The 22,463-nt window shown below is 39.7% G+C and overlaps 8 protein-coding genes across 8 annotated transcripts; 3 read left to right on the top strand and 5 right to left on the bottom strand.

The window, feature by feature from the left end:
* Positions 1–29: 29 nt before the first annotated feature.
* BCR41DRAFT_390920 (hypothetical protein) lies at positions 30–1,707 on the bottom strand. Its single transcript, XM_022028303.1, has 3 exons — positions 1,477–1,707; positions 1,352–1,376; positions 30–1,233 (listed from the first exon to the last, which is right to left on the bottom strand). The coding sequence occupies exons 1-3, from the start codon at positions 1,629–1,631 to the stop codon at positions 43–45; spliced, it is 1,371 nt and encodes a 456-aa protein (XP_021875200.1). The 5' UTR covers positions 1,632–1,707; the 3' UTR covers positions 30–42.
* Positions 1,708–1,945: 238 nt separating this feature from the next.
* Positions 1,946–2,930, top strand: BCR41DRAFT_376017 (hypothetical protein; the record flags this gene model as incomplete). Its single annotated transcript, XM_022027006.1, has 5 exons — positions 1,946–1,950; positions 1,989–2,016; positions 2,051–2,140; positions 2,343–2,530; positions 2,555–2,930. The coding sequence occupies 5 exons, from the start codon at positions 1,946–1,948 to the stop codon at positions 2,928–2,930; spliced, it is 687 nt and encodes a 228-aa protein (XP_021875199.1).
* A 2,442-nt stretch (positions 2,931–5,372) lies between these two features.
* BCR41DRAFT_379433 (DNA-dependent RNA polymerase II second largest subunit) lies at positions 5,373–9,964 on the top strand (the record flags this gene model as incomplete). The annotated part of the gene is made up of 9 exons (XM_022027218.1): positions 5,373–5,375; positions 5,467–5,676; positions 5,796–5,908; positions 6,012–6,258; positions 6,385–7,098; positions 7,206–7,907; positions 8,022–8,288; positions 8,418–9,538; positions 9,700–9,964. The coding sequence occupies 9 exons, from the start codon at positions 5,373–5,375 to the stop codon at positions 9,962–9,964; spliced, it is 3,642 nt and encodes a 1,213-aa protein (XP_021875198.1).
* A 985-nt stretch (positions 9,965–10,949) lies between these two features.
* BCR41DRAFT_287289 (hypothetical protein) lies at positions 10,950–11,425 on the bottom strand (the record flags this gene model as incomplete). The annotated part of the gene is made up of 2 exons (XM_022020293.1): positions 10,950–11,102; positions 11,282–11,425. Coding segments are annotated over 2 exons (297 nt in total), but the record flags the coding sequence as incomplete, so codon positions are not given.
* Positions 11,426–13,573: 2,148 nt separating this feature from the next.
* Positions 13,574–15,522, bottom strand: BCR41DRAFT_343579 (CDK-activating kinase assembly factor MAT1-domain-containing protein; the record flags this gene model as incomplete). Its single annotated transcript, XM_022022336.1, has 6 exons — positions 15,343–15,522; positions 15,062–15,143; positions 14,757–14,909; positions 14,564–14,637; positions 14,333–14,436; positions 13,574–14,201 (listed from the first exon to the last, which is right to left on the bottom strand). Exons 1-6 carry the CDS (start codon positions 15,377–15,379, stop codon positions 13,575–13,577), a joined length of 1,077 nt encoding a protein of 358 aa, XP_021875196.1. The 5' UTR covers positions 15,380–15,522.
* Positions 15,523–19,156: 3,634 nt separating this feature from the next.
* On the top strand, positions 19,157–19,668 carry BCR41DRAFT_365453 (hypothetical protein). The gene has a single exon (XM_022026164.1). The coding sequence runs from the start codon at positions 19,162–19,164 to the stop codon at positions 19,618–19,620; it is 459 nt and encodes a 152-aa protein (XP_021875195.1). The 5' UTR covers positions 19,157–19,161; the 3' UTR covers positions 19,621–19,668.
* Positions 19,669–19,771: 103 nt separating this feature from the next.
* On the bottom strand, positions 19,772–20,806 carry BCR41DRAFT_376011 (hypothetical protein; the record flags this gene model as incomplete). The annotated part of the gene is made up of 4 exons (XM_022027005.1): positions 19,772–19,891; positions 19,927–19,996; positions 20,234–20,312; positions 20,683–20,806. 4 exons carry the CDS (start codon positions 20,804–20,806, stop codon positions 19,772–19,774), a joined length of 393 nt encoding a protein of 130 aa, XP_021875194.1.
* Positions 20,807–21,693: 887 nt separating this feature from the next.
* On the bottom strand, positions 21,694–22,257 carry BCR41DRAFT_402489 (hypothetical protein; the record flags this gene model as incomplete). Its single annotated transcript, XM_022029318.1, has 1 exon — positions 21,694–22,257. The coding sequence occupies one exon, from the start codon at positions 22,255–22,257 to the stop codon at positions 21,694–21,696; it is 564 nt and encodes a 187-aa protein (XP_021875193.1).
* Between the last annotated feature and the right edge of the window lie 206 nt (positions 22,258–22,463).

Here is a 22,463-nt window from a genome sequence, read left to right as displayed (position 1 = left end):
AGCAAAGGCTTATCTATTTTAAAATGCCTCGGGTATTTCATTTCAGAGAAGGGGCGATAGTGGCGGGATGCCAGAGCCAACTTCATACCAAATTTCGGGCAGTTCGGCGGATGCTGACCCCCCTGATTCTGATGCTGATGTGGATGGCCCAAAAATATGAAGATGATGAACTGGCCAGCGCTTTTTTCTGTTGCTATTTCTGCTTCTATTATCTGCTACTAACGACGATGTCGACTTTGATGCCCGTTGGGCTTCACTGACTGAAAAATCCTCTGGGAGAACAATCATCTGCTTCGGAAATAATCCCTGGAATGTTAATGCAGAGGGAGCCTTCAAGAGTAGATGAACTTTTGCTCGAGATGGGAGCGATGGGGATAACTGATTTGGTTGTTCTTGATATCCTCGACTGCCGCCGTTAGAAAGTTCATTTCCTGTTTTTGAATCTGTATCTGCGACTACTGAGGTCATACCAATGATTTGATGAAGCAGCTTTCTTTCCCATGCTTTTTCTTCGCGTGTTTGCTTTTGCTTCTGCTTCTGCTCTTGCTCCTGCTGCTGCTGGCGGTGGCGATGCTGGTGATAGCGAGGATGATACTCATGACCTTTATCATCTAAGTGCATGTTAGAGTAGCCGTGATAAATCCGATGATAGTCACTGAGGTTCGAAAGAGGTATCCGATCATTGTTATGCAAGTTGTGGACAAAATTATTTGTGGTGGTGGTGGTGGTAGCAATAGGATCATAAACAGTAATTGGAGGAGTAGATAGTAACAAAGCCTGTTGTGGTTCCAATGGCCCAATACGGATCATGTATTGCTCTTTTGGGACAGTTAACGTGTTTCCGAAGACAACAGCCAATGATATATAAAGGTCATTACTGTTGCCGGGTGGTGACCTTGCCTGCGCCATAGTCAAAGGTACAGACGTTGTTGTTTGTTGAGCGTTGATAGAACCTGAATTCGCATTAGGGAAGGAAGTTTGAGGCTGTATATAGTGTAATGATGATTGTTTTTGCTGCTGTTGAAGGCGGGAAAAGAGCTGGGCATAAATAGATCCTTCCAGATCAACAAACATGGATTCAGCTGTTTCAAGAAACTCTTGAAGGGATTGTATCGGAGGCTGGTGGCGATAATGTTCCTGCCTTTGCCCTTGCCCTTGCTCTTGTCCATGCACCAGTCCTTGTTTTTGCTCCTGCCCCTGCTCCTGCGCTTGACGGGCTATTTCAAGCTTTAGCTTGAAACGCATTAATGGGTATCAAGATTTTAAAAGGAAAAATCAGAAAATGTCTTTTTTTCATTCTGCTTTTTTTTTTTTTTTTAGAAAATGATGGGTTTGAATGATGATTGCATACCAATTGCTCGAGCTGCTCCCAAGGGCTTATGGGTGGATTAGAAAGGAAAGAGAATGAATATACGGGATATCTATACCTTTATGTGTTTTTGTCTATTGTATCGTTTTATTTTCAAATCACCTTACCTGCTCATTTGTCCACGCATGTACAGCAATGTCTTGATGGCTGCACGAATCATTCGCAAAGCAGCCTTGACGGGAATGGGTCTAGAAAGGCCCATATCAACCAGCATACTCATGTTGGGGACTTGCGCCTGGGACATATCTATAAGGGTTGGCATATATGATTTGGCGTCAAGGAGGAGTCGGGTGCGTGAAAGTTTCACTTCGCTTATATCTTCTTTTTTTTTTTTTTTTTGCCGATTGTTATGGTTAGACCGAGTAGGAAAAGAAAAGAGCCATGGGAAATGGGATGGAATGAAATAGATGCGATGCCTCTTTATCTGCATGAGTTTATGCTATTCAACATCAAAACAAATAAAACGCGCTCGTAAATTAAAAGAACGCGTTTGGCAGTCACACTCGGTGAAGTTTTTGAGTCGCGTTTGTTCTCTAAAATAGTTAATACACTGAAGGTAAAACTGGTTGATTTGGTATGAGGTAAACGAAAGCTTTAAAAAAAAAAAATGCGATTTTAGTATAATATCGCGGACGAGTGGTTGGCCAGTAAGTAGTTAGTGCACCTGTTTCTTTGAAAAAGGGGCTACAAGCAACAACTGCTTCATCATCCCTGTGCGGGGTTAAGAGATTATTTGAGCACGCTCAGGGAACAAGCTCAGATAGTATCAAAGTAAGATTCCTTTATTTTAATCCAACCACGATTGAGAAGCTTATATTTGAAGAAGTGCATGTCGACAGGTGCCCCCTTTTTTTTCATGTACAGCAAACCACAGTAGACGCGCAGCTTCAAAGTGCTCTAGAGTATTTCTTTGTCTTCCTTAGTCTTTTTTGAACATTCTCACTCATTTCTTCCAACAATAAATCATGCCAAGCTCAAGTGCACATTCTTCTCATGTCACACAAGACCAATACATACTTCGGATGCACACATCCACGACCCTGTCATTACCCATTTCACAATCGAAAAAAAAAAATGGTATTTCTTCACTTCATACCCTCCACCGAGACGAGGGCCGCGAATATCTTTTCCCCCATTTTGCTCACTTCAATGGGATGCAGAGTAAGCATATTATATTATACCCAGCAAAATCGAAAAACTGCGTGCACAGCTAACATTACTTGCGAGCATCGCATGGTTGCATTATATAGAATGCAATCAATACCAGGAGGCCTTAGTAGGCATACTACAGAAGGGCCTCGTTGCCGACTTTGTCACAATTTTACAATGGTGGTTGCCTCTGGCAAGCATTCGAGGAAGTTACTCCCCGTCCTTCGACGTCCAGCAGTGGATAGGCCTGCACTACTCCCCCTACCAAACCCACTACCTCCGTCATCCCACCTATCACAACTATTACCCCTGTCATTACTTCCGCAGCCCCTACTGCCCCCAAGGCAGGAGACATACTCACCAGAAGGAGAGAAGCTCATTGGAACTTAACACAGCTTGGGATAAAGATTAAGTATCCAGAATGGGTGCAAAAAGTCTTGGAAGCTAAGCACTATACCAGGAGGCAAGCACCGCGACTTGGATGAAAAGATATGAAAAAGAAAAAAAAGACCGACAAAGGTATAAATGGATGGGCTTTTTTATGGTTTAAAGTTCCAAAGTGAATAGATAAAGAATAAAAGGTTCAGGCAGAAAATATTGAGGAAAAGATACAGGAACAAGTGGCAGTGGTAAAAGGGATGGGACTTTGGAGTGAGCGAGCGGAAAAGGATGAAGACAATGATCCCTTTTTATATCCTGGATTGATGATGAATTTTATCAATCTTTATTCAGTTCCCTTTGTTCAAATTGGGGTTTTGTCCAAGTCATTAGCAGAGACCGACAGATAAATACAAGCTCTCACATGAACGGAAGATTGGAAACAATAGCATTGAGATACCAAAGTAAGCATTCGAAAAAATCATTTCCGTATACTGCATACAGTGTTATAATTTTGAACAGGGTAGTAAATACATTGACAGATTTGACTCAGTGTGTAGGAACTGGGTTTGAAACAGGTGATTACATCCTTCTCAAAGGTAATAACAAGAGAAAAAAAAGTCTTTTTTTTATCAGAGAATGGGTTCAGATGTCGCTCTTTGCTCCAACAGCTCCAGTACTATTGCGCTAAAGCAGAGATATTCGTTGGCACTCAGGTTCCGGCATCAATGGCGGAGATAGGAGTGATGTAGTTGTATGCGCCTATTGCTTGGAGTAAAAGCTATCTAAGCACCCTTCCTTACTGGACAGTGCTTTGTTAATGGTGATATTGTGCAGCGCCTTGCGGATGGAGGGAGAGCAGAAGCGAGATTAATACCGACGCGTTTGAGTTTCTTTCCTAGGGATTGTTATAACCATGGCATGATTGTGGAGTGGCCGCCAAATAAAGTTTGTTATTTCTTCTAGAGGCTCCATTGGAAGACGCTTGTGTTTTGGAAGTGCCTAGAAAACAAAAACAAAAAAAACGCCGCGATGCAAAATGTGTTTCTACATATGTAGGAATCAAAGAGACACTTCAGCTGTTTATTCAATAGCCTGTACACACAACTGACAGTAATTGACGAAAAAACCCGCGATGCAAGAAGGCATGTGCAGACAACAAAGAAGCACAACAGCTGTTTGTTCACATACATTTTTTTTCCACCGTTGACCGTTTAACACAAGGAACTCCCAGAAGAAAAAAAAAAAAAAAAAAAAAAAAAACCTCGCATGGTTGGTGCCAGGTCTGAAAACAACAATAATGCAATACCGTGCATGGAGGATGGGGCCTTGACACTATGACCATTGTTATGCGGACTCACCGAAATCAACTTGTGCTCACAACTGCTACTCATGCTCCGTTGCCAAGGACTTGAAAAGGGATACAAACCCCTTCTTCCTTGCTCTCATAATCACTCACATCCTCTCAATACTTTCTTTCGCCGTAAATGTCTATTACATCTGAATCACACACAGGCATTTCACCATTCACTCCAACATAGACATGTATCACTTTGAGTATGATATGTTGGTGTGGTTCCCTCTGGTTTCAACATGCCCAACAAACTCTATTAGCAGTGCTTACCAATCCAGATATATCAAGGGAACGCAAGAAGACAAGGAAGCAAACGATGTGACAAATCAAGTCTCGCCGAGCTGTACAGGAAAAGACCAAGTCAGTCAAGCTCCATGGTGCGGTAGAATGAATCAACTCAGATTGTCCTCCTTTCAAGTCGATATTACGGCGGTGAATATTATCATTGCTATTACACCAGTCAATAAATAAACGATACAATGGGCTCCTAGGGAGATGCTAGGGTCATGCGAAAGTCTTCATGAGTTTTTTTATTTGCACAAATAGAGGAGCCAGGATAGCTCCATTACAGTTTAGTTTTCGGTCATTTATTTCGACGTCGAAATAAAATTCAAGACAATTACGGACGAAGGGATATTTGAGATTTGTGGAGACTATCCTCATCATGTGACGTCGTCCAATCAACTGATCGCGCAGCAGTTTCAGGGAGTGGTGGTGGCTGAGAACTGGTTGTAAAGCATACATATAAAAGGAGAGGATGAATTTCGTTTGACAAAAAAGATCTTTACCATCTCTTTTTTCTTTTCTTTCATTTTGTGGGTTCCTTCGAAAAGGAGAAACGAAGAAAAAAAAAAAAAAAAAAAAAAAAAGGAAAAAGGACAGACGAAGAATCCTCTTATTCCTTTCGGCTTCATCACATTTGTGAGTGCTCATTCACTTCATCCATAATCATCGCGATTCGTCTACGTAGGCGCCTCCAAAAATAAATAGTCTGACCATAGAAGACTTTTGAAACTTGGTTACAGCCAACACAAACAGGCAGATCTAATAGCAACTTATTACCACGACCTTCAACATGGATGAACAAGGTATTAATGGCAATCTGCATTTGTTGTAATTCAAATGGTGGATGACATCTATGAATTATCAAGAGCGATCCCACAGTCATAAAGTGGTTTTTATTAATGAATTATATTTCACCATTAAAATAACAGAGTACTACTTGGATGAGGAAGAAGAGACCATTACACAAGAGGACTGCTGGGCTGTCATTTCTTCCTTTTTTGAGGATAAGGGATTGGTCCGACAGCAATTGGATTCATTTGATGAATTTATCCAGAATACTATGCAGGAACTAGTTGATGAGAATTCAAATCTGATCCTGCAAACTACTAGCCAGCACTCAGGTGCTGAAGGCGATGTTACTGTAGGTTTGATTCATTAATTATATTTGAGTTTCGACTGAAAAAGTCTGTTAATATTTATTGTTCCTACAGGGATTGACGACGTTTTTTATTTTTCTTATTTTTCATATTGTTAAAATAGAAACGATATGAGATCAATTTCGGTCAGATTTACTTGTCTCGCCCAAGTATGACCGAGTCGGATGGTTCAACGCAACCCATGTATCCCCATGAAGCCCGACTTCGTAGTTTGACGTAAGTAGTAGTTGTTGGTATCAACTTTTATGCAACTATTGAAAAAAAAAGGTATCAACCCAATTTTTAACAATTTTTTTTTGTGCATTTTTTTTTATGTCAGCTATGCCGCTCCATTGTATGTTGATATGCGCAAAACAGTAAAGGTCGCCAATCCCCATCATGAAAAGAACAAGGGCAAGACAAATCCTCATGACATGTTCATGGAAGAGGAAGATAATGGTGATGGAGGCGATATGAACAAAATTTTCATTGGAATGGTCCCTATTATGCTCAAGTCGACCTATTGCATGCTGACTGGGTTGGATGACAACGAGTTACAAAAGATGAACGAATGTCAATATGATCAGGTATAAAGAAGTAGAGAAATTTATAGAGATTTGTCTATACCATCAGTTGGCATAGGTTATCTGCTTCATTATCAAAAAAAAAAAAAAAAAAAAAAAAAAAACTAATTTCATTACTTCATATAATAGGGTGGTTACTTTGTCATCAACGGCTCAGAAAAGGTTTTGATTGCTCAGGAACGCATGGCCACAAACACTGTCTATGTTTTCAGCAAACCTCTCGGGAACAAATACTCATATACAGCAGAGATTAGGAGTTCTGTGGAACGTGGATCCAAGAATGCGTCACCATGTTTTGTGAAGCTTCTGGCACGTTCCGCTGAACGTGCAGGAACAGGGCAGACAATTGAGGCCACTCTCCCTTATATTAGGGATGGTATTCCTGTCGTTGTTGTCTTCCGAGCTCTCGGACTTGTTGCAGATCGTGATGTTTTAGAACACATCTGTTACGACCGCAACGATTACCAGATGTTAGAGATGTTGAAACCCTGTATTGAGCAGGCCTTCGTCATTCAGGATAAAGAAGTTGCTCTCGATTATATTGGTAAACGTGGAACCACTGTGGGTGCCACTAAAGATAAACGTACGAAGTATGCTTCTGAGATTCTACAGAAGGAATTCTTACCTCATGTCGGCACACAGTCGCACAATCAGACCAGAAAAGCTTATTTCTTTGGATACATGATTCATCGTTTGCTGTTGGCGGCTCTCAGCCGCCGTGACGTTGATGATCGTGATCACTATGGAAAGAAACGTATGGATCTTGCAGGACCCTTGTTGGGAGGACTGTTCAAGATCCTGTTTTTGAAGCTTACTAAGGACGTTAGCAAATACTTGCGGAAGGTATACTCTTTATCTATGCTGCCTCTAGCGGAAAAGATTCCTTTTTATGCGTGAGATTACACTCTTATTCACTTCTCCTCCCCCCCCCCTTTTTTTTTTTTTTTAAGTGTATTGATAGTAACAAGGACTTTGTTTTATCAGTGGCCGTCAAGTCGAACACAATCACGAACGGACTTAAATACTCGCTCGCAACAGGAAACTGGGGTGAGCAGATGAAGGCCATGCAGTCAAGAGCTGGTGTGTCACAAGTCTTGAATAGATACACATTTGCCTCAACACTCTCCCACTTGCGTCGTTGCAATACTCCTATTGGACGCGATGGAAAAATTGCAAAGCCTCGTCAGTTGCACAATACACATTGGGGTATGGTCTGCCCAGCTGAAACACCTGAGGGACAGGCTTGTGGTTTGGTTAAAAATTTGGCCTTGATGACTACGATCTCTGTTGGTTCACCCTCTGCACCCATCATTGAGTTCTTGGAAGAGTGGGGTATGGAAAATTTGGAGGAGTTGACAGCTAATAACATCTTGGATGCAACCAAGGTCTTTGTCAACGGAGTCTGGGCAGGTGTTCATCGTGATCCAAGCAGTCTTGTCAGCACGTTGAAGCGACTGCGTAGAAACTTGGATATCAATCCTGAGGTGTCAATTGTCAAGGATATTCGTGAGAAGGAGTTGAGGATGTACACAGATGCGGGACGATGCTTAAGGCCACTCTTTATTGTTGAGGACCAGAAGCTTTTGCTGAGGAAGGAGCATGTTGATGAGCTCTCCCAGCCCATGTATATTAACGAGGAGGGCAAGACAGTGGTAAGTGAAGCTCACTTTTATTGCATATGATTATATTGTGGTGTAAGGTGCTAATTTATTTATTTACTATTATTTATTCTTTATATTCATTACTTTGTTTATTGGAATGTATAGGAACCATGGGGATGGAACGATTTGTTGGCTAATGGCCTTGTAGAATATGTGGATGCTGAAGAAGAAGAGACGATTTTGATCTGCATGACACCCGAAGATCTGGCAGAGTCACGACAGATCCACCGTGTGCAACAACCCCGAGATGCTTCAGGAAGACTCAAAGGAGCTTCTTCAGTCTCACTACATACATGGACTCACTGTGAGATTCATCCTAGTATGATTTTGGGAATTTGTGCCAGTATTATTCCCTTCCCTGATCATAATCAGGTAATGTTTGACGCCGCGCAGTTTATTTATTTATTTATTCCAAAGCTTAATCAGGCCATCTTCTAATTTTATTCATGACCTTAACCATGTTTTATCTTTTGTTATATTCCCTGCTAATGTAACATATAGTCTCCTCGTAATACTTACCAATCTGCTATGGGTAAACAAGCTATGGGTATCTATGTGACAAATTACCAAGTACGTATGGATACGTTAGCCAACATTTTGTACTATCCTCAAAAGCCATTGGCGACGACGCGTTCAATGGAGTATCTACGATTCCGTGAATTGCCTGCAGGTCAAAATGCAATAGTGGCGATTTTATGCTATTCAGGATACAATCAAGAAGATTCGGTCATTATGAACCAGTCGTCCATTGATCGTGGATTGTTCCGCAGTTTGTACTTCCGCACATATATGGATCAAGAGAAGAAGATTGGTATGACTGTGATGGAGGAGTTTGAGAAGCCCACACGCGAGCATGTATTACGTTTGCGACATGGAACGTACGAAAAGCTGGATGACGATGGATTGATTGCGCCTGGAACCAGAGTCTCTGGTGATGACATTATCATTGGAAAGACAAAGCCTATTCCAGAGGAATCGACTGAATTAGGTCAGCGCACGGGATCCCACTCCAAATTGGATGCATCGACACCACTGAAAAGCACGGAGACGGGTATTGTGGATCAGGTGATGTTGACGACCAATCATGAAGGTGTTAAATTTGTCAAGGTCCGTGTTCGCTCGACTCGTGTGCCTCAGATGGGTGACAAATTTGCATCCCGTCACGGTCAAAAAGGTACCATTGGTATCACTTATCGTCAGGAGGACATGCCTTTTACAGCAGAGGGTATTACACCTGATATCATCATCAACCCACATGCCATTCCTTCACGTATGACGATTGGACATTTGGTTGAATGTCTGTTGTCGAAGGTCTCGACGTTAGAGGGAAGTGAGGGAGATGCAACACCATTTACGGATGTGACTGTAGAAGCAATTTCGGAAGCACTTCGGAAACATAATTACCAGCAGCGTGGATTTGAGGTGATGTATAATGGACACACAGGACGTAAGCTGACAGCACAAGTCTTTTTGGGACCCACATATTACCAGCGTTTGAAACACATGGTGGATGACAAGATTCACTCTCGTGCACGTGGGCCTGTCCAGATCTTGACACGTCAACCAGTCGAAGGAAGGAGTCGTGATGGAGGTCTTCGTTTCGGAGAGATGGAGCGTGATTGGTATGTAGTGTCTCTCTTTCTCTTTCTTTTTTTTTTTTTTTTTTTTTTGTATAATATTTCCTTCCTTCAAATCGGCGCAGGAAGACGATTGTTTGTTTAAGCTAATGTTTATATTAATGATCTCTTGTCCTTTTTTATTTTATTTTATTTTATTTTTCTAGTATGATCTCCCACGGAGTTGCCCAGTTTTTGAAGGAGCGTCTGTTTGATGCGTCGGACGCATACAGAGTGCATGTGTGCGATTTATGTGGTCTAATGGCGATTGCATCGCTATCGAAGAACAGTTTTGAATGCCGGTCCTGCAAGAACACGACCCAGATTTCACAGATCCATATCCCCTATGCAATGAAACTCTTGGTTCAAGAACTTATGGCCATGTCCATTGCACCCCGAATGTTTACTGTTGATTCTGGAACAAGGCATTAAAAAGAAAAAAAAATAATTTATCACTTACTATCATCATTACTAGAATTTTTTTAAAAAAAAAAAAAAAAAAGGAAGCTGTCATGAATAGACAAATAGTAAAATAAAAAAAAAATAAAAAAACATTTTTCTGTAACGTACAAAGTTTTTATTTCTTTCTTCCTTTATTATTGTTTGATGCACTTTTGGGGTGCGGAAAGTAATAAAAAAAAAAAAAAAAAAAAAAAAAATGTTGGCTTCTTCTGCCCTCAAACTAGACGTGTTTCCTTTGGATGAATATGGAATTTTTTTTTTTTTTTTTTTTTTTTTTCTTTCCTCTTCTTTTCGTTTGCCTTTATTATTTTTTTTTTTTTTTTTTTTTTTTTTTACTTGTCTCCTCGCCCACCTTTTGATGGAGGTACAGAATTGGATGGGGGGGCTCCAGCTTGTTGTTGACCCCAGTATTGCTGTGAACCAGGTGGGGGAGGGCCATTGGGATTGGGTGCGTTCTGATAACCCATGTTGGGATAGTTGTATGGACCTCCAGAGGCCTGATTTGGGAAAGGGATATGGCTATAAGGTGGAGGGTACATTCCCATTGCTGCAGAAGAAGAGTTGGGATAAGGTGGTTGTTGACCTTGTTGTGGTGGTGGTTGTGTAGGTGGTTGTTGTGGAGAGGGCTGCTGCGGAGACGATGGTTCTTCTTCGCGGTCATGTTCTGATCCTGCTGCAGGAGAGGATTCTTGCTCAGGTGCGGTATACCGATCCTGATATTTAAAAAAAAATAAAAAAATAAATAAATAAATAAATAAAATAAAATCGCAATTAAATAAACAGAGGCTTGGGGTTAAATTATAATTGCTCCGTAATGAACAAATTGATATTGAAATTGAAATTGAAATTAAATACATCCAGATCAAATGACAGACAAGGAAAAATAATAATAATAATAGTAAATAATAATGAATAGTAATAAATAATAAGGACTTACAGGAGTAGGTTCCTTGTCAGGAGCATGCAGACAGGCTTGAATGAGGTTTTTGCCTTCAGGTTTAGTGACCAAAGGTTGCAATTTAGGTGTCGTGAACGTGTAGACGAGCCCTGTCTCTGAAACAACCAACAACAAGACTTGAGTTCCTGTGAGGGTACTAAGTTCATATGCCTGAAAATAAATTAGGAACGACAAAGTGACTTCATTGTCAGTTAACAGCAGAAGCAACAGTGCATATATATAAAAAAAAAAACAATATCCATCAGAGATGATTAATGAATGAATGGAATGAGGGAAGGAAGGAAGAAAGAAGGTCCAGAGGTAAGGAGGGGAACTTTTCTTTTTAATACCTTCTTCATGATTCCAGACTTGCGTTTTGAGAAGGTGATATGGCGTCGACTTTTGTCTTCGATATACTCAATCTTGATCTTTCTTCTTCCAGCACGCTTGCCACTCTTGGGAGCCTCCTCATCATCATCGTCGTCATCGTCTTCATCTCCATCCCCATGGACCTGCTTAAATTTTTTGTCGAGGTGATCATCGCCAGCTCCACTGCCTCCCTCAGGGTTATTATGGTCCTGATCATCAGTTGCAGATCCCATAGCTGCGGCTTGTCGTTTTGTGGAACTCATTTTTTTTTTTTTTTGTTGAATCAGAATTTTAAATTGCTCTTGTATCTATTACGTTATTTTTTATTTTTTGTTTTCTTCTTGATGTTAGTATAGTCAAAAACGAGTGTCTTTTTAGTGAAGGAAAACCTTGCTTTAGGTGTTTTATCATATAAAGTAATCAATGGATCGACAGGGAAAGAGAAAATAAAAAGAATAAAAGAAAGAGAAGTAAAAAAGAGGAAAAAAGAATAAAAATAATTAAAAAATAAAAAATAAAAAAAAAGTCAGTTTCACAAAGCTGTTTCGTAATTGAAAATAAATAAATAAATGGTGGTCATTGCTGAAAGTTGTATTAATTTAAGTAATAAAAGTCCCGAGTCTTTGAAATGATCAGATTGTGCTCCACAGTCATAATAATGTGGGCTCTTTCTTCTGTTTCTTCTACTTGTTCTAATTGCTTCTTCTTCTTTTTCCTTCCTTCTTCTTTTACTTTAAGACGAAGCAGATCAGGCACATCTGGCACTAAGGCTACACCGGATGGTCATCTCTGGGAACCACTCCTCATAATAAAAAAAAAAAAAATTAAGTAAAAAAAAAATCCTTCATGACAGTTGGAAGCAAAGGAATAACGGAAAAGAGTTGTATTCCTTTTCAAGTATCAACTTTATAACTTGCATGCATGCTCTCGTTTTTCTTTTCTTTTTTTTTTTTTTCCAAACCAGATTGTTCTTTTTTCCTGTAACACTATGTCATCTTTTTCCCATACAGGGATCATTACAAAATTCTTCCTTTACGCCTATCCTTTGCAAAAAAAAAAAAAAAAAAAAAGCCTCACGTATCCTCCCATCCAACCATCGATCCCTTTTGAAAACTGAAGAAAAGAAACATGTTCAAGAAGGTTGCAGAGAAAAGAAGGTGATGTGGACGAAAAATAAAACAACAATAATAATAATAAAGACGGCAGATCATTGTCGTGTCAGTCAATACAACCAACGGGAAGTCTGTTGAACAATACTTTTTCTGCTTTGTTTTGTTTTCAACATTCTAATGTTGACCCTTTTTCTTATACTCTTATTATTGATAATTGACAATTGACAATTGACAATTGACATAACGCTTCTGTGTCATTGAGAGATGATTCATAACACACAATAAATATATATATATAGCTAATTACTGCTACGCTTTACTATCACTAATGACAATGACTCTGTTTACACCATCTCCATCTGAAGGCAAAGAGTTGCTAGATTGTGCCTCTGTTCGTACATTACTCAATTCACCCATCTTGGATCTTTGCCAACTTGTAAACACTAAACAACCAGTACCATGCGATCACTTTACCAAGTGATTTAGGAGTCATCCTCTTTTTTTTTTTTTTTTTTTTTTTTTTTTGTATAAACTGTAGATTGTCCAGGATGTTCAAGAATTAAGAATAGAAAAAGAAAAAGGAAAAGAAAAAAAGTAAAAAAGAAAAAGAAAAAAAAAAAAAAAGTCGGATCAACAACGCGTGTGCGAAAAAAGGATGAGAATGATGAATTACAAAATGAAACTGTATTGTGTTGAATGTTTTGTTTTCTCTCTTTTTTTTTTTTTTTTTTTTTTTTTTTCTTTAGTTTGTAAAGTGAATTATGAATTGCAACCAATGCTGATGAGCGTATTAAAAAAAATAAAAAAAAATAAAGTAAAGCATGTTCCCTTTCCGGCAATCGATTGTCGGCCCAGTTTGGGTGTACTTACATACAAGGAAGGTGGGTCTCGAAAAGGAAAAGAGGCAAAAATAAAATAAAGGAGCGACTGCAAAAAATCAATTTCAATTGCAAAGGAAAAGAGAGCAGAGAAATCTCTTACTTCCATCCTTTCCTCATCCATCCATCATTCCTTCGCACGTGCATTGTATAACGTACGTAGATAAAAAAGCCACTCGCATTATCATTATCAAGCAAAATCAATTCCTTCTATGTCTAACAATGTACATTACCCTTAATACGAACGCGTCTTTTTTAATCCTTTTTTTTTTTTTTTTTTTTTCCTACAGAGCTGCTTCAAAAAGGGCAGTATGTGCATCTTGGATCGCACGTTCATATCCGAAAGCAAGTCGATATCCACCTGCTTTCGACATCGCGTTCAATGACCCAATCCCCGCTGGTTCCACATACAAATCCTTTACTCCAATACTCGATGTCAACAGTGGATATACCAATCCACCTGCATGAGCCTTATTGTTGTTCACACTGTTCACATATCCAACCCCTAAATCCACATCCATGTACTGTGACTGTACTGGATCAAATGCTCCTGCTCCTTCCACACCCATCTCGTCCTCGTCGTCATGGTGTCGATCCATATCATCGTCTCGTTGCATCCGCCAATAAGAATCTGAAAGCAACGGTGTACCAAAAGAGCTAGACGAAGACGACGATGGCTTGACTTCTGTCTTGCGCATAGATGTCTTCTTTAAGGAGATGGCCTGCTTTCGTGAATCCAGGATCGTCTTTGCTGATTTATCAGACGTTGCTAATTCCTGGATCAGGTTTTTACGATCCTCTGACTTGGCCTCCTCTTCTGCCTGTAATTGCCTCAAATACTCCTCTCGCTTCATCTGTTTCAATTGACGCTGCTTCTCTGCTAACTGAGTTGCCAGACGGGTCTCATTAAGCTAAATAAAGAGAAAACACGAATGGCAAAATAAAGTCTTTAGGTATCAACATCACGAGGTACACTGTAGGGACACAACCCAGTAATCAATGAAGAGTACTATCTCATCACTACTATTCATTTGAATATTACCAAGCGATCTGCATTGATTCTGATCAGGTCACGGTTCTCAGCAGCAAATTTGTCGATGGCTGCCTTTGTTGTTTCCACATCAATCTCATTGACCAGTTTAAATGCTAACAGGAAAAGAAGAAAAAAATAGCAGGGATCAAAATCTCATAATAAGTATCACAAAAATAAATATATAAATAAATAAAAATGTCATCCACTACATGAAAAAAAAAAAAAAAAAAAAAAAATTACTCAAATCTTCCACTGTTTCCAAGTAATCATTATAATCCTTGAGTGTTTTGAAATCCTCTCTTCGCTTATTAAACCTAGGTTAAGAAAGGTGGAAAAAATAACCGTTCAACTCAATTGATCGGATCAGATTCTGGGGTCTTCCCCTTGGTGTTCGTTTTCTTCACGCTCAGTGAAATGCTTTCCGAGGACATACTTGGTTGCCATTTGTTTTCTGATGCGAACCTCCTTTTCTACTGTTAGATCTTCAAAGGTCTGCTCTGAAAAGGCTGCTCTCCTGAGTGTTTGACGACAAGTTGGACAAGGTGCCGGACCATGTGCAAAAAGACGATCTATGCAATTATCACACCTTGTAACATAATAAAATAACAATCACAATCACAATCACATCCCATTCTGTTAAATGTAAAGGAAAGTACTTTGTATATCATCGTTCATATCTAGCTCGGTGGTTGCACATTAGGAAAGAAAGAAAGAAAGAAGAGAAAAAAAAAAACTTACATTTTGTGAAAACATGGTCCAACCTTGAGTTTCATTTGTGGATTCAGGTATCGGTCGGTTTGACATACTGGACACACATCGTCTGAAAGATGAACAGGAATAATACATTATTCATGAAAGTATCAAAAAGATAAAAATAAAAATAAAAATAAAAAAAAAGTTCGTATAAGAAGAGGTCCGGTAATGTATATTCTCTTGACCCTTCCATTACACTGCCAGCAAGGAAACTGGTAGAATTGTTTGGTACACTTTTTTGAACTTTCGCCGCCACCAATTTTTACCATCAAACAATGTTGCTGTCATGGTTGCAGTAGCCATGTTGAAGCAAAAGCAATATTAAAAGTATTAAAACAAAAGGATGAGAGATATCGGAAAAAAAGGCTGATTGATAGTAAAAAAATTGGGTACTAAATGTTTTCTAACTATTCTCGATGACAAAGGTGTTGGATGGCAAAATGTTTTTCTCGCATCTGTTCAAGTTGTTACTCCGTTGAAAAGAAGAGAATTGGTGGCGCTGTTCCTGGAGAATAGCACAATCCTGGCCTAATCGCGTCACCGAAAAACTTGTATTTTTAACTCTTTGATCACAACAACATCCGCGACATCAGTAACAAACAGAATAGCAGCAAACAACAACAGCGACACCGATAATAAAGTAACGTTAGCTCAGTAAGCAGTAGCCACTCATCAACCATCAGGTAAAAAGACAACGACAATGATGAATTGAACTTCCACACTTTTTTTTTTTTTTTTTTTTTTTTTTTGGTTTTTCATGTTCCCTCCATATGCTTTCCCTTCGCTTCTGTTCCTTGGTGGGCAGAGAGATAATGCGCGAGTCTCTTGACGGATTTGTGAAAGTAGAGATTATATTATATGTGACATACAGTTTAGTCCCAGTGCCATTTGATCTCTTCTCTTCCACCTATGAAGGAAACGTCTACTGGCCAAGGTAACAACTTGGTTCCGAATTACACCCCAACTGCCACTTTATGTCTCTTCCCTTCTCTCTTGGCTATAAGCTGAAATACAGCCGAGAATGTGTCTTATAACTAAGAGTGCGATTTCCCAATGGATATATATTGTATGTATGCATTACTCTGCCCTTCGCTTCTAAGTTTATTAAATTGGCTAAAAGGTGGAATGTGTCGCCAAATCGGGGAATATATTTTTAGCACGTTCTTTTCTTTTCATCTTATCCCCTTACAAGCTTGCGAGAAAAAGAATCAGTAATGAACTATATAGGGGATCAACTTTTTTTTTTTTTATTTTCTTCTGTAAGCTCTCTACTCTGTATTCTCGGTGCACTTGCCCACCACTGCGCCAGGGCTTTTTGATGAAGGATTAGTTTTCGTTTATTTGCAGACTACGGAACCCACATACAGCATTCTTTGGCTTCATTAACTCTGTTGTTTTGGCTATAATCGAAGCATCTGGTACTTGGCCTATCTTAGTATGCAATAACCAAATCAACCGCTGTGCACAGCAAGGAGAAGTTACTGAAAGATGATAAATGTGGATACTTCTTTTAGTGTATGGTTTTATCGCGGAAGTGGACCTTCTACAGAAGGAGTAAGATATACAAAAAAAAAAAAAAAAAAAAAAAGAGAGAAGCAGCATATAAAACAAGGTTTCTTGGGCGTTTTCCTTCGGGTCATAGCGACCTTCAATGGTTAATACAACAGTGCAATAGTGCAACAGTGCAGTTGTACAACGAAGGGCCTGATCAAAAATAGATAGTTTGAAATAATAAAGTGTTTTCCTTGAATTTCCTTGGCCATGATACCGGATGGGTAATAAAGGATTCAAGTCGCAAGTCTTTTTAAACACTGAGAGTCTGTACTAACTGAACTAAATGAATTCAATCTTGGGCCATTGCTGATGATAAAAGCATTAAAGAGTGACATGATCGATGTGCTGATTCAATCTTTGTAGCTTCATTGATCTCAGATGCAGCTCCTTTATTCACTTGAAATTAAAAAAAAAAAAAAAAAAAAAACCACCTACATCTTGTGCTGAATTACACAGGATGGCAGAAGGATTTGTATTTTTCGTCCAGTCCTGACACCTTCTCAACAAATTATTGCTGCGGCCCTCAGTCTCCAGATCTCCATCTTTTTTTTTTTTTTTTTTTTTTTTTTTCCCAAGAAAAAATACTATAACAAAGCCGCGTAACTTTAAATTCCTCCGATGGCATTGGGGGCAATGTCTTGGTATGTGATCTCCCTTCAACACTGTTCCTTGAATTCGTGTTTGCTGAGTGTGCCCATGATGGAATTGCCACTGTAGGAAGGCACAGCATTGCCATCGATTTCTCCTTGGACTTATTAAAGTGATATAGTGTGGGTCAAGGCAAAGATCTGATGAATGAGGTCACTGTGTATACAAACAATACCAGCACTCTATGATTGTTTTCATTTTGTCAAGCGAATTGCTCTTCACCCGCCAAGATATCCTCTCGGCAAACACTTACTGACGGACTACTATTGATTGATTGTGATGCCCCTGAGTTAGATTTCATTGTGTGTGTGTACGAGTAATTTTTGTGTTTGTGGGGGCGATGCAATTGCGACTATTCGCCCTGAAAAAAAGGCGAAGTAGAGACAAAAGTATTCCATGCACATTGTGTTTGTTAGTCTGCATCATTTGACCCAGAGGTACGTAACATGCATACTGGCATCTATAAATTATAAATTCACAAACCACTTTTCTTCTCTTTTATCTTTCATTCCCTGACACCTCAGCTTTTAATACATAATTTGTCCAAGAACTTTGTCTTTACCTATTTACTTTTCCCTACCTGTTTTTATATTTTTATTTCTACTTATACAAAGGGAAAAAGGGAAAGAAAATAAAGAAAAGAAAAGAAAAGGAAAATGACGGATGCAACGACACTCATTCTTCAACCAACAATTCTGAAGGCGATCTGTGAGCTCCTCAATACAAAGGATATGGTCGCATGTAGTCAAGTCTCCAAAGCCTGGAGTACCAACTTTACATCTCGTCTGTGGCATACCGTCGATTTTGCAACCTCATCAAGTTTTTCAGAGCTGCATCCACAAATTGTGGCCAAAAACGGACATCATATCCGCAAAGCAATGGACATTTCCAAAAGATCACAGCTCAACTTACTCTGGGATGGGAGAGTTAATTGTCTGCGACAGCTTCATATCAATTTAAAGCCAAGAAACGGCTATAATAAGCATGTTTTTGAGCTCATCCGACGAAATCTGCGCACGCTCATAAAACTGGAGCTTGATAGCAATAAATATATGATTGGCAAAGAAACGCTCGCAATAGAGGAAGCACTGATCGAGGATAGTTCTCAGGATGGTTCAACCACAGCTGTCACCGACTTTACTACCACCGCCATTAAGGACTTTCGGATAATGCGCCTTAACATGACTCGAGGCACGTTTTCCAAGATTCTTTCCAGATGTCCCAATCTCAAGTCAATAGAGGTTGTTGATTGTAAAATATTCCCGGAAGGAAATGAAGAGATATTCCAGCACAATGGCGTCACTAGCATTATTATGTCACTCACTCGTGTGCTCTGGCCTGATTCCAACAGGGGGAAGCTTGATCCTCTATTGGCACATTTCCCGAACCTGGTATACTGGGACATCCGAGGCTTCGACATAAAACTGGATGACACCAACTCGGAGCTCATTCGAAGTACAGTCAGGAAATATAGTCCGAATATAAAAGATTATGACATGCGAAGCACTAACGGGACGATGGTTCATGAAATGGCTGCAAAAGTGTCTACGAATATGACGTTCCTACGCTTTCGATACAAAGATATTAAACCGCTCCTCATTTTGGGCCTGATCCGCAACCAACCTACATTAACCGTCGTCCGAGCTGATAAACCCAAAATCACAAACTGGAGCTACAATTCAAGCAGCGTCTTTTCTGTAAATGATCCGTTCAAAGAGGGATGGATGGTTCACTTGATGATGTCAAGGTGTCCCAACCTGACATTTGTAGATCTTCCATGTCATCAGATGGATATTGATTTGGTCGATAAGATTCCATGGAATTGCAGCAACCTGAAACGCCTTCGAGTTCGGATCAAGGGATTGGATACAAAAGAGTTAATTATGACTACAATCAAGAAGTGGGCCCAAGGCCACTATGCCAAAAAAAGGACAACAGCTGCTGCAGCAGTCGGGACAACCGTAGTGACTAAAGAATGCACTGAGAGTAAGAATACTGAAACGCTGTCAACGACACCAGAGATAATGAGTGATGAAAATCTCAAGAAACGTGAAGCTAAAGTTACAGTACCTTCAGTCGCTGGAAATGACTTTAGGCCTGGTTCTATGCTCCTAGACGTGACATCAGCAATAGCCACAACGACAACAGCCACAACTACAATTCCTTCTTCTACCGCTAATACTGTTGATACTGTTGTTACTACTAATGCTATGACCGCTTCAACAAGCGATGAGTTACAGGCGATGGAGGCTCATCCAATTGTAAACAAGGTTGCCAACCATCTATTAAAGTTTGAGCTTCTGGAAGAGGTCTGGCTAGGTTATGGGATTTGGAAGGTGTAGCCTCAAGACATTTTTGATACAAATTATAATAAAATGTGATAAAGCGATTAGCAACTCCTCTATTGATCCCATTCCATCCGTTACTATGATGGCTGCTTTTTTTTTTTTTTTTTTTTTTTTTTTTTTTTTTGATCAGTTCTTTACTTATCTCCTATGCTCTTATGGGGCCAACCGGTTTGTTTGGGATCAGGCTCCATCCTTTCTTTGGGATGAGTTCCAATATAACAGGAGGAGCTCTTTTGCTATTGTAGAAACTGTATTTTATTGAGCGCTAAAATACATTTTTTGTGATACAACAACAATTACTGTGGCAACTGTGCGAGGCGTTACTATTCCAGCAATTACATTTGTACTCGATAGAAACGAACGTGTGCAGCTACGGCCTCATTCCATCCTTTTAATTAAAACAATTTGATACTCGAGGTGATACGCATGGCAAGGGCCATGAATGAGGAACCCCAAAATATCCTCCCAAAACAATGTTCGTGGATGTAATCAGTAGAATTTTTTTTTTTTTTTTTTTTTTTTTTGTTTGCATGCAGCATGCAACACACACACATGAGAACAAAAACAGCACAGCTGGTTAATGCAGCCAATAGGAGAATGCACATACATTTTGTCTGTTTTGTGTACCCAATTTGTCCAAAAATATGCTGGAGCCATGTAGTCGGCAAACGCACCAATGTAAGCCACTACATGATTGAACGCATATTATATCATCCACAGAAAGTCTTTGAGAGTTGTTCATGAGTAATCGGAAGGATTGTTACCTCCTTGGGCCCCCTGTTGTGCATCATCCACTCAACTTGGCCTTCACATTGCCCTCATTGTTTTCACGGCTTGGATTATTATTAACAATGAAAAAAATAAAAAAAAAATAAAAAAAAAAAAAAATAAAAAAAAAAAAAAATAAAAAAAAAATAAAAAAAAAAGAGCTACTTCTCACGTCTACATGATTAAAAAGGTGCAAATATACTTTGAGTATATAAATACTTTACTCCTCTACAACAGACAATTTGAATGCTATAGAGAGGCATCGGTGTAGGAAATATACATTTTTACACGTATCACGCATACTGAAGTGATCAAGAAGTGATTCCATGCACCAAGCTCCGTTTACTTCAAGAAAAAAAAAAAAAAAAAAAAAAACATGAGTTGCTCCCAGACCGCCGAATATTGCCCTCATTGGTATACTCCATTTTTGTAAGATGGCTTTGGGCAGCACTTCCGATAGTTAGATTTGATTATAGTCTACACTTATCGAATTCATTGTGATGAATTACTTCAACTGAAGTACCACCACTAAACAAGCGTATTGCACATATTGTTTCCTAGCAGTCTAGCAGTTTTCTTCAACTGCTCATTTTAAATAGATCGCTAGGAAAATGAATAAGACCTTAGTAGTTAATGAGGTGAAAGGAACGAAGGGAGCGACTATGAGGATCTAGGATCAGGTAAGGACAAAGAGTTGCTTTATATAAAGCGGACTAGTATTTAGGGAAAAGAATTGTGCTTGCACGAAATTGTAAAAAGATAAACAATGGAGTGTTACACATCTCGCTTCCCCGCTACTTTCACTGCTCTGCGGTGCAGGATACACGTCCTAAGGTGGGTTTTGAAGAGGGGCAAGCAGTCTCAGGAAGGAGTCCTAACTAATCAAAGTGCTTGGGCGCCATTCCAGGGGATTGAGCGCTTCTGTTTCTGATATTATTTTGTTTACTACATCTTTTACGCTTTTTTTCTTATTCTTTTTCCTTTTCTAGAGTCTTGTGGCTGCTTACCCATTGTTAGCTGAGCTAACTCTGCACTTTCAACTGTGTACTTGAATGTTGCTACTCTGTTATATAAAATTGACTAATACTCTCCTCTTTCACCACCTTAATGAGGTGCTTATTGGCTCCATTATCCTATTCCAATATACACGCGTCCGGAGTTGTTCTCCACAAGCTCACTGCTCATTCGCCCAGAGAGTGCTTCTTCTTTATGGGCTTCACACATCCTCGCATTTGTCTTTGCATTTTCAAAGGCCTCACACGTAGTAGCATAGTAGAATAGAGCATTGTCAAATTTTAATTAGGGATGGTAGCAATAGTCGGTAGTGCAGATCTCTGTAAGTGGATCCTTATCCGGATCAGGTTTCACTCCTACTCCTGGCTCCAATTCGGAGTCGTTAATGACGTAGGACTTGATTTTATCATTAAAGTCAGCCAGCGTCGCATAAGCGATAATTTCGTCCTGCCATTCACCCGAGTTTCGGAAATATGTCCCATTGCAACTGTCTCCTTCGTAAAACGTTACGGACGTATAGCCCTTACGTGTGTCCATCTGCTGGATGACAATTCCAGAGGCGACGCTCTTCTTGTTTCCTGGAGTGATTCTTACGCACTTGCCGTAGGGAGGCCACCCACATGAAAAGCATTCACCACGATAATTAAAGTGCTCAAAGAAGCTCAAAATAGTTGGGGCCACACCAGCTGCGAGTTCACGGACAGGAGCTGTCGCTGCGGAAGCTGTAGCCCCATGAAAGATCTCTGCTACAGGAGCTCCTAGTGCCGGAACAGAGCTCTGACCTTGGCCCTGAACGAGAGGAGCCAGTCCCAAAGCGAGAGCGGTGAGTATACGGAATAAGCCTGGCATCGTTTTTTTTTCTTTTTTTTTTTTCTTTTTCTTTTTCTTTTTCCTTTTCTTTTTCCCTAGTCTTTACTAGTTGGCAGGATAGGATAGAGTTGGTCAACTGATGCTAGGATCGTTTCTTCTTTTGAGATGTATGAAATCTAACTGGTCGAGCACACACTGCCTTTCTACTTACTTTGGGGATAGGAAGTACGATATATCGATCGGAT

The sequence above is a fragment of the Lobosporangium transversale genome (genome assembly GCF_002105155.1).
Source record: "Lobosporangium transversale strain NRRL 3116 chromosome Unknown BCR41scaffold_92, whole genome shotgun sequence".
Taxonomy (NCBI): domain Eukaryota; kingdom Fungi; phylum Mortierellomycota; class Mortierellomycetes; order Mortierellales; family Mortierellaceae; genus Lobosporangium; species Lobosporangium transversale.
The sequence above is the reverse complement of the archived record's forward strand: the minus strand, read 5'-3'. Positions and strand labels throughout refer to the sequence as shown.